At 35.6% G+C, this 10,889-nt stretch overlaps 2 protein-coding genes across 3 annotated transcripts in view; both read left to right on the top strand.

The window, feature by feature from the left end:
- The first annotated feature begins 641 nt into the window (after positions 1-641).
- On the top strand, positions 642-8,019 carry LOC109214176 (eukaryotic translation initiation factor 3 subunit H). The gene is made up of 12 exons (XM_019378068.1): positions 642-737; positions 825-907; positions 2,332-2,448; positions 2,550-2,653; positions 3,536-3,602; positions 4,374-4,507; positions 4,598-4,646; positions 5,082-5,153; positions 5,246-5,347; positions 5,437-5,504; positions 7,006-7,158; positions 7,871-8,019. The coding sequence occupies exons 1-12, from the start codon at positions 728-730 to the stop codon at positions 7,926-7,928; spliced, it is 1,017 nt and encodes a 338-aa protein (XP_019233613.1). The 5' UTR covers positions 642-727; the 3' UTR covers positions 7,929-8,019.
- Positions 8,020-10,191: 2,172 nt separating this feature from the next.
- Positions 10,192-10,889, top strand: part of LOC109214174 (uncharacterized WD repeat-containing protein C2A9.03-like) — a 9,211-nt gene continuing 8,513 nt past the window's right edge. Inside the window, exon 1 of one of the 2 annotated variants that reach the window (XM_019378066.1) lies at positions 10,192-10,394. The gene's annotated coding sequence lies outside the window, so the exon portion shown is untranslated. The remainder of the gene's footprint in view (positions 10,395-10,889) is intronic. The other variant, XM_019378065.1, reaches the window with a different exon arrangement.

The raw sequence follows: 10,889 nt of genomic DNA, 5'->3' as shown, positions 1-10,889 counted from the left end.
TTGCCTATTAATACTTTAACGTATCATATAAAGTAGAAGAGATTGCATATTAAAGTACATCATATACATTCTTATCATGTTTTAGCAGAGGTTCATAGTTGCTTCTATCCACCATAACTACCAGGCGAATAGCACAAATAACTGATTTTAAGGGCATCATTTAAAACGTAACCAATTTTAAAACCTATTTTGACGTTCAACCTCCTCAAAATCAAACATAACCAACGCTGAAGTTTGAGCTGAATTCAAATTTCAAACTTTTAAACTTTAAATAGTTTGAAAATTCTTGATATATTTTAAATTGGGGTATTACGAGCGGCTACCTCTGTGTCATTTCTATTAGTCATGACCCTTGTAAAGAAACATTTGTTTAAGAAGAATTAACCTAAATAGCAGCCCACATAATTAGTTAAATTAAAATTAGCCGGAAAATGTATATATATGTGTAATATATATATATAATATGTGTATAACCATGTATAATCAGTATATAATTTATGTACACCGGCAAGAAAAAATAAATAGTAACCGGCTATTTGTGTAAAGATATTTTTTAAACAATCTGGCCCAATATATGTTCTTCATCAGGCCCAATATTTATAAGGCCCTACGGGCCGGCCCAAAAAGAAAAATCCTTTCATCTCAAATCTCTCCACCATCATCAGCACAAACCCCTGGAGCATTTCGAGCGCTTTCAGCACAGTGATATCTTTCAATCTGTTTCATTATGGCAAACGGTATGTAAATTTCTTTCACTTTGCATCTATAATGAGTATTTTGTGCAGAATCAGTTTGGCAATTGACCTTTTATTTGGTTAATGTAGCAATACCGAGGTCATTTTTGCAAGTTGCAGCTAAAGAAGAAGTTGCTGCACCGCCGCTGAGAGTTGTTCAGATTGAAGGACTGGTACTTTCTCTACTTCTATCATTTACATGTTTATGCACTTGAATTTGTTTGATTATAATCGGTATAGATTCTTAAGCGGCATTGTACCGAGGATTAGGATTGTTAAATAGGTGTTTTTTTTAAAGCTAAAAGATGAAACTTCGATCGAATCAAAGATCATGGTCTTAGGTTCAAATCGCATCGGAAGCAAAAAAAATACTAGGTGATTTCTTCCCATCTGATCGAGCCTTGATGGACAGAACTACCCGCTGGTGGAAGGTAGCAGGTACCTAATGAAATAGTCCAGAGGTGCACAAGCTTACCCGGACACCACTGTCATTAAAAAACTCATGATTTTTGTACAGTTATGTAATGATAGACTTGTAAGACTTGATGCTTGTTAATTAGTTGGTTCCTCACCATAGCCGAGAAAACAAAGTATTGTTACTCGTCTTATAAGCTACTTCCCATATTGTGAGATAATGTCTTTGTAATGAAGGTTTCAAAACCTCAAGTCTTGGTCATGATTATTTATATAAGTTGCTTATTACAAACGACTAGAATACTTGCGGACTTGGTGAAGAACATACACATTGGAAGTAAATAATCCATATTAATACCAACTAGTTGGGATAAGGCATAATCTTGTTGCTCAATTATATTACGTACCGGTGCTTGTACACTTACATTAGATGGGATTGATTCATCTAGAAAGACAAATTATCAAGTATTCGAATGAAACAGGTTGAAATGGAGCGGAATGGATTTGGAAGATTCATATAGTTAACCCAACTGGTTTTGGATTGAGGCGTAGTTGTTATTGCCGTTGCTTTTTTCACACTTTTATTGTTGTAAAACTGAGTAATTATCTGATGTGCGCCAGCTTGCCTTCTTTTCATTTGGACTGGGGATTGCCATCTTTTCCTTTTTCCTTTGATCTAAAGCTAATATTAATCAGTTCTTTACCTTTTCATAAAGAAAAAGTTAATATTAATGAGTTCTGTTAATGGAGGATTGCAATATAGTTTCTGACTTACAACTGAGTTGAGCTCAATTAATTTATTCCATAACACACTCCACTGAATGGCTTCTAGGAGGAACTGTAATATGTTGGAGAGTTACAAACTTGTTAATTATGTGATTGAAGCAACTCAAAGGGCTAACGGCTATGGATCATCTCATCTAGTTAAGAAAACGATGCAAGAAACACATTGGCTACTGTATTCAACCAGGTCTCTTATATATATGGTGACTTATATGAGTTCGTTGGAATGTATCTTTTATCTTTAATATGCTCCCTCATCCTAAATTATTGTCCCGTTTCTGCTTCGAGAGGGTTGCCCATGATACGTTGTATCATACAGTTAGATACCAGATGGTCCTGGAAAGATCGGACGCGATAGTAGAATTAGTGTATTCTAATGTTATAAGTATGTGTGCAACAGGTCATTCTGAAGATAATAAAGCATTGCAAGGAGTTTTCCCCAGCTTTGGTCACTGGACAACTTCTTGGATTGGATGTTGGAAGTGTTTTAGAAGTCACTAACTGTTTTCCATTTCCGGTATGTTGGATTCTAGCATTTCTTGCTTATTATTTATGCATAAATTTGTTGTGTCAGATTCATTAATGTGTAGATGTCTTCTTAACATATATTTTGTTCAGGTTCGTGAAGAAGATGAGGAGCTCGAGGCTGAGGGTGCTAATTATCAGCTTGAAATGATGAGATGCCTGCGGGAGGTTAATGTTGACAACAACACCGTTGGTTGGTATGACTACTTTCTTGTTTGACTACATCAGAGAGAAGTATGGAAGAATGAGTGAAATGATAGTTCAAATCCTGGAAGTGGTTGTTGTTTCATGCAAAGTTTGTACATCTTTCTGGAAGTACCAAAGTCATTTCCTGAAGTTACAAGCAAAAAATAATTCCTGAAATTACAAGCAAAAAATAATTCCTGAAATTACAAGCAGGAATTCTCGCTGCAATTTGGCTTCAAGGGAATATAATCTCAGTTATAAAAGAAAATCTAGTTCTTTTATGCGTAATAAGGACTTTTATTAATTATCTGTAGCACCCAGGGGGTGCTTATGATGTGCATTTACAAAGAAACAAAACCCAATTCATTTACTGCTTACTACACCCAGCTACTCCTGACTTACTCATCGTAATCGAATCCTTATAAAAGAAATTCATTTACTGCAAATGAAATGAACTGAGGAAATCTCTCATCCCCTCAGCTTCCCTTACATTTTCGTTCTTAAACCAAAAAGCTAGAAAGGGATATACATCTATGTTTTGGATTTTAGCCTTCAAAGAAGCTTTGATTTGTTTCCTTCCATACTATCCACCAAACAATTGCTAGTACAGTGTTTCAAAGCATCCTAGCAGCTACTTGAAGTCCTATCTTTTTCCAACTCAGCAGCAGTTCATTTGGAGTTTCTGACACACCGTTTTACTTCAAATAAATTAGAAAACATATACTGAATACTGTAAGCGTGGAGTATATGATAAGTTCCTTGCATTTTCATAACCTTGCTCACAGAGGATATACCTGGTGCAGATTATCATTCCTATTGCCATTTCTATCCTTGTCATATGATTATTGGTAATATGCCCGACTATGATTTTTTCTTTGGTATTTATATTCTAGGTATCAATCAACTTTATTTGGCTCTTTTCAAACTGTGGAATTGATAGAGACCTTCATGAATTACCAGGTACATTTCTCATTTATGATTCTGTCCATCTTCATCTCTCTTTTTGGATTCTGAAATTGTGTATTGGTAATGGAGTTACACTTGTTCTGGTTCATGTGCTGATAATACTGGGAGGTGTGTGTGTGTGTGTATGATTTACAAGAAAAACCGAAAATAACTTCATATTTGTTCGTGTCTCCTCTCATGAAATGTTTATATTTCTTCTGCTTAGTCAAGAAGTTTGTGGAAGTGCTGTAGATTATGCATCATTCAAGAGTCTGTAAAAGAGAAATGAATTTCCGGACATAAATGTGTGACTATAGTGCCTACTCTAATCTCCTTCTGGTTCTCTTGCCTTTATCTCTCCTTATTATGTACTAGGGAGTTCAGTAGCATAGGAAAGTGCGATTTTGAGATCATGTTTCTTGATAGACTTTCCGCATATCATCATCTGAACCCAATATGTGCGACACAAAATCTTTTACCTGTTTAAGAGCTTGAGTTAATCCGCTACGGAAAGCCAACTCCTAGCAACAACTTGACCAGAACATCCATGGATTGTTTCAAACGAATAACAGAAGGTGTTTTAATTTCTTCCGAGCTTGCTCTACGGAAAAGTATACTTAAATTTTCTCATCATTGATGCTTTGATGAATGGAATATTCATTTCTATAAAGAAATAAGTTTTCTTGTAGAATTTTCTTATGTTGTTGCTCGATCAGTTGCTCTTTGATTGTCTTGTTTATGTGACTAATCCCTTGTACTTGGACTCGATGACGTTTTGTATTTCAGGAGAATATTAAACGTTGTGTTTGCATTGTCTATGATCCATCAAGATCCGACCAAGGCGTCTTAGCATTGAAGGCCTTGAAGCTTTCCGATTCTTTCATGGAACTCTACAAGAGTAACAACTTTACTGGAGAGAAGTATGTTCATTCTTGCACTCTCCTTTCCCCCAAGATAATTTTTTTGGACATAGCAAACTTAATATATTGCTGATATTGGTTTATTTCTAGGTTGAGGGAAAAGAATCTTTCATGGGTCGACATCTTTGAAGAGATACCAGTATGCTTCTTATCCACTTTGCTTTTCTCAACAATGTGTAACTATTATCCTTGTATGAGCAGATTTTCAACAATGCAACATTATTTGCTTCTCGATGCCATTTTGCGCTTGTATTAGTTTGAAAGACTGTTGCTTCAGATGTATTTCTCATTATTAGCCCTTTTTGCCCAGCAAGAGGATTCTTTACTTTTTTGATCGGTGTCCTGTTTTAAAGTTAAACTCAATATCTGACGTGTATTTCTTTCCACACTCTTTCATGAGATAAATTTAAGATTCTTTGAGTACATGAAGTGGTACTGCCATCTTGGTTTTAGTCTCTAACCATGAAAACTTCAGACGAGTTATGTTCGTAGTTTCTAGTGAGAGAAAAGTTACAGGAAAAAAGCATGCTTCAGTTTTCTAACACATTTCAATTTTGCCATCTCTTTTGAACAGATTAAAGTTTCAAACTCAGCTCTCATAAGTGCCTTCATGACTGAACTTGAACCTGATACACCTGTAACTCAGGTAGCTTTGTATTTATCTTGGCAGAATTCTCAAACGATCAGATCTAGCTTGACAAATCGTTACTGAATGGTTTCCTTTTCCTTGCGTGTCAGTGTGATTATGAGCGCCTGCAATTGTCAACCAATCCATATTTGGAAAGGAACGTGGAATTTTTGATTGAGTGCATGGATGACTTGTCAATGGAACAGCAAAAGGTTGGTCCTTCTCTTCCTGGGTCAATTTTTCCCTTTCTGTGGAGTGTGTCATATGCTTGGATGTTGCTAACACTGCTACCTGTTTGCAGTTCCAATTTTACTATCGGAACCTTTCCCGTCAACAAGCTCAGCAGCAAGCTTGGCTTCAAAAGAGGAGGTATCCTTCTTTTTTCTTTGGGGACATTTTCAAATGTTTGATCACCTTCTTTACAAGAAACATAATAGCAGATATGATAAGCTTACAGATGATACTAGACCTCGTAAAAATGAACCTGAAACATCCGATATATAACTTAAAAATTGGAGAGGGTGTCCTTTCATTGCTCTAATTCCATTTCTTACTAGGAGCATGGGTAAAGGGTTTTACATTGTAATTGGAAATTGCATCATTGAGGTCCTCTCTGCAACTGCTTAACTTTTTTTTTTGATGAAGTAAGATGTTATATTAACAAAAGCATCAAGAAGATGCATAGTTACAAAAGTTGAGGTGCAAAAATGAAAGAAAAACTAGTCCCTTTACAGTATGTCAATCTAAGACAAGGGAGCTAACAAAGTCCAAAAGATGAGCAGAACTAGTTACAGTAGCTAACTTAATCCAACAAAAAAGATTGAGTAGGCATCTAGCTTTGAGAGAGTGATTTGGAGTTGAGATCCCATCAAAGCATCTACTATTCTTCTCATTCCACAAACACCAAAAAATAACTGCAGGGATCATCAACCAGATCTTCTTGATGGTCTTATCAATTCTCCATCGACTCCAGCTCAGGTGTGCCTGTTTTATGTTTTGTGGCATAACCCATTTGAGGCCAAAAATACAAAAAAACATGTTCCAAAGATCAGTTGTTTTGTGGAAACTGCTTAACTTTTAGTGGGATTAAATTACTTCATAAGATATTTGGTATGTCATGGTGGAGCCCGTTATATATGTAGCATTGACACTGAGACAAATGACAGGCACAATTTGTTGCTGGATATATCCAATACATATGTCACTGCCATATCCAAAGCATATCCAATATATTGCATATAGAATATCTTATGCTTTAGAAAATCGTGTGGATCCATATCAATACAAAAGCCAAGTCCGGAAAGACCTTTAGCCCCATACGTCAGGTATCAGGGTTGCTGTATCAACTCAAAAGCCAAGTGTGAAAAACCTTTACCATGTACGCTTTTGTAAATTTTTGCCTCTTTTACACATAGAAGTCCTAAAGGTGTCCTCGAAGTACAGAGTGTAGGAGATTGATGAATGCACTTCCACATGCCAGCTTATACATAAAAAAGACTACTTGTACATCATAGCAGCCTTTTATCCTAAACTGAATCATGGTTTGCGTTGATTTTCTGGAACTTGGTTTAAAAAAAATAAGGAGGTGAGATACTGATATGTCTACAATAGAATGTTTCAGCAATTGCATAAATATTATGGCAGAACTTTCTTGATGATGAAAATATTATTTGTTCATTAATTTGGTGGTGAGGGGGAAGCCATTACCAGTTGTGACAGCTTGATAGTCGAATTTGCTAATTAGAAGTTTCAGCTTTTGTATGTCTTGGCTGTGGTATGATATATACCTGGTGAAGTCAGCGTTTATTTGGTTTTCTTTTTCAAGAGGTCCTTTCTAATTGATATGTGTTCTGGTTTTTGTTCTCTGCAGGGCTGAGAACATGTCACGCAAAGCTGCTGGAGAAGAGCCGCTACCGGAGGAAGATCCTTCTAATCCCGTCTTTAAGCCAATCCCAGAACCCTCACGATTGGACAGCTTTCTCATAACTAATCAAATAGCAAACTACTGCAACCAGATTAATGGGTGAGTTACTATCTAAAGTGATAATCATTACATGCGTGTTTGAAGCATTGCAGATAGGGACAGTTCATCTGAGGAAAACACAGCCTTCACTTCTTAGCATTGCCAATTTACCAACCCCTTAGATACCCTAGTATTTTAGCTTGGTCAACTTTTATAATTTCAAAAAGGATTTGAAATGCTTCTACTATCATCCTGAGTGAGGTATTCTGGAAGTTCCTGGTCAAATAGAAAATCTAAATATCTCGATATCCTTTTTTGTATCAATAAAAAAAATATGGTGACATAGATTTTCTGTTTGATTTTATTTGCTCTAGCATTTTCTTTGGGACATGGTTTTCACCTTAATTATTCAGTAAAGCCTCTTAAGGAACCGGACCTATTAGGTGTGAGTATTTATTTGGAGTTTTGAGTAGTATCCGCAAAAAGAGAATCATGATTAGTTTGTAGGGAAGGCACATCCAAGGGTGTCGCTTAACGGTCAATAATGTAGGTTAAAACTGCTGAAAACAAAGTTTAAATCACAATAGACATAAGGTGATTTCTTTTCATGTGCCTAAGCTTGGTGGACAGAGTTACTCGATGGAATGTTTGAGTGCGCACAAACTGGCTCGGATACCATCATTAAACCCCCCCCCCCCCTCTAATCCACTTACACACACACACAACAAAAAAAAGGGTTTGTGAGCTGAACTTGTTTGTGAATTGCTTGCAGTGTTGCTGGACAGAGCTTTAGTAGGCTATATTTGATGAAGGCTCTTCACGAGAACTGAGGAAATCTATGTAGTAGGCAAATTTTGTACTCATTTTTTGTCGTTATTTAAACATTTTGAGTTGATATATGAAAATGATGAATTCCTCTGTGTTTGTGTCTCATTCCTTTTTTTTTCTTTCTCCTGCTTCTGCTTATAACCTTCTCTCATTGGCTACAGCCTACATGCTGGAGGAAATTAAAAAAGGTATCATAAGAGTATCATATTCTAGTCCTGATCATCAAACTTAGTACGTTTCTAGTTTCTGAATATTTAAGCATCTAAATTTGAGATGAAATGGATCTAGTCCGTTTTATTTTTGAAAAATCTATCAATCACTCTCATTAAGCGGAAAAGTGCTATAGACATTAGACAGCAAAAAGAATTAAAAAGAACTTGTAATGTGCAAATATTGCCGAAAATTTTGTAAATCATTCTCGGCATTCATACATTTTTTTTAGGTAAATCTGAGGAATAATTGATGTTTATAATAGATATTCACTACTAGTAATTTTCTTATATAAGTGACCGAATTATATTTACTACTAGTAATTTTCTTATATAATATAAGTGACCAAATTGAGTCTTGGTGTAATAGGTAAGGTTGTTGCCATGTGACCAAGAGGTCCGGGTTTGAGCCATGGAAATAACCTCTTACAAAAATACAGAGTAAGGTTGAGTATAATACACCTTTGTGGTTCGGCCCTTCCCCGGACCCCATGTATAGCGAGAACTTAGTGTACCATGATGGTTTTGTTGGACCGAATTATTTAAACCGTTAATGCGTAAAACTTAAATTCCATGTATGCAATACTTTTACACCCGATCTACACAATGGACGAATACAATTGAACCTTCCCACCAATGTAACTTTGCGTTAAAATAGCACGGTCTAGCCAGTTTTCGGACTGGTCATTCAAAAATAGCCAGCGTTTATCAAGTCAATGAAAAATAGCCACTATTTTGCTGCAACAGAGACCGGTCCAGCATAATATACTGGAGTTCGGTGCACCTGTGTATTAACTTTCAGCATATTATGCTGGAACTCTAACACACGGAAAGTTCCAGCATAATATACTGGAGATTCGAGCACTTGTGTATGAACTTCCAGCATATTATACTGGACCATTATACTTTGCTGGAACTCCAGTATATTATGCTGGAGTTCTAGTGTACTTATGCTGGAACTCCATCATATTATGCTGGAGTTCCAGCATACTTATCCTGGAACTCCAGTATAATATGCTGGAGTTCAAGTATACTTATGCTGGAACTCCAGCATAATATACTGGCGTATTTTTCGGGTTTTGAACAGTGTTTTCGCTCAGATTTATCTTTACATAAAAAGTGGCTAAATTTCGATTACTTTTGAAACTAGGCTATTTTTGAACGACCACTTGTAAATCTGGTTATTTTTGAATTTCTCCCTAACTTTGCCCATATCCGAAGGACTCTTTACGTTTAGTTTAAAATATTAAAAAATGACATTAAACTAATCAAGAAAACCAGTGAGGTCTATAACTCTATAAAGAGTTGTCGAATTTTTTCCATAGTTAGTTAACAATTAAAGGAATTTCTATCCAAAGGGGGGGGGGGGGGGGGGGGATTTTCTATCAGAAACATTTGCACTTTTAGTTCCTCAAATATTGAAGAATTAGAATTTTGCTCCTTGTGAAATCTGAATAAGTACATTTGACCTTTAATTAATTAAATGTGCACTTTTGATCCCTTTGTTTATGAATGTTCAAAGATTTTGAGTTATATATCATTACATCATTTGATCATACATATATTATGTTAAGTTTGAGAATTATATAATTCTAAAAGCATTATAAAAAAAGTACAACTCGAAGCACAAAGTATTCCGTATTCATCCAGGGTCCAAGGAAGGGTCGCACCCCAAAGTATTCCTTATACTCTAATGCGAGCTTTAATAGTTGCTTCCACAGCTCGAACCCGTAACTTATAAGTTACAGAAAAAATTAAATTTTCTACTGCTCCATGACTCCTTTAGAAGCAGTTTAACTATACCATATAAATGGACCAAAACACATATTCTAATAAATTGAGGATTTATTTAATATTCTTAATCTTAATCATATATGACAAGAACTAGAATTTATAAACGGCCAAAAGTGATATTATCTCTTACTATTATTCTGAAAATAAAAAGAAATTAAAACTTTGCGCGCGTGGGTCCCTTAATCTTGAAATTTGCGCGCGTGGGTCCCTTAATCTTGATATTTGCGCGCGTGGGTCTGTACCTCCTTATACTAACAATCTTTTACAATCATACCAAAGGTATGGCACAAACCTTCTTGGCCGACATACCATGATTTATAAGAGCATACATCGCTATCATATAACTGCAGATATATACATTGGAAGTGAAAAAAGATCATTTTTTTCTTGCTTTATATTCATCTGGATAAATTTTTAGAGAGAGCTACGGTTTGTTTCACTGACCCAGAGAAGCAAATTCTTTAGGTACATTTCTTTGGAACTCTCTTTTTGCTACTTTTTGTGTTTATAATTAGTTTTGAAATGAAACCCCAGATTTGATTTTAGCTGAATTTTGCCTAATTGGTGACTTGTTTTATGGTTTTATTGGATTTTAGCTTAATTTGCAAGAAAAATGTCATCTTTTTTTCTTTTGATTTGTTCTCTTTTGTTGGGATTCTGAAGTAATTCGCAAGTTAGCAATTTTATAGTGTTTAAATGGGACCCTAGATTCATAGAATTCAATTTCCTTCTGTTGCGTTTTTCGGTGTGTGCCTGGTTTATTGGATTATAGCTGAATTTTGCATAAATTTGTCATTTTTTTCTTTGATTTGCTTTTATTTCTTGGTTGGGGGGAGGAGGAGGTTGGATTTTCTAGTAATTTCCAAGTTAGCAACTTTCATAGTCTCTAAATGCAACTCCAGATTCATAGAATTCAATTTCTTCTTGTTGAGATTTGGGTGTGTGCCTTGTTTTTTTTTT

The sequence above is a fragment of the Nicotiana attenuata genome, unplaced genomic scaffold, assembly GCF_001879085.1.
Source record: "Nicotiana attenuata strain UT unplaced genomic scaffold, NIATTr2, whole genome shotgun sequence".
Classification (NCBI taxonomy): Eukaryota; Viridiplantae; Streptophyta; class Magnoliopsida; order Solanales; family Solanaceae; genus Nicotiana; species Nicotiana attenuata.
This window is presented reverse-complemented; position numbering and strand designations above follow the sequence as displayed.

Excerpts from the sequence above, each read along its gene's own strand:
- LOC109214176 (XM_019378068.1), top strand. Across the intron at positions 2,449-2,549 it reads CTAACTGTTTTCCATTTCCG|GTTCGTGAAGAAGATGAGGA; the intron begins GTATGTTGGATT and ends TATTTTGTTCAG. Across the intron at positions 4,647-5,081 it reads ACATCTTTGAAGAGATACCA|ATTAAAGTTTCAAACTCAGC; the intron begins GTATGCTTCTTA and ends TCTTTTGAACAG.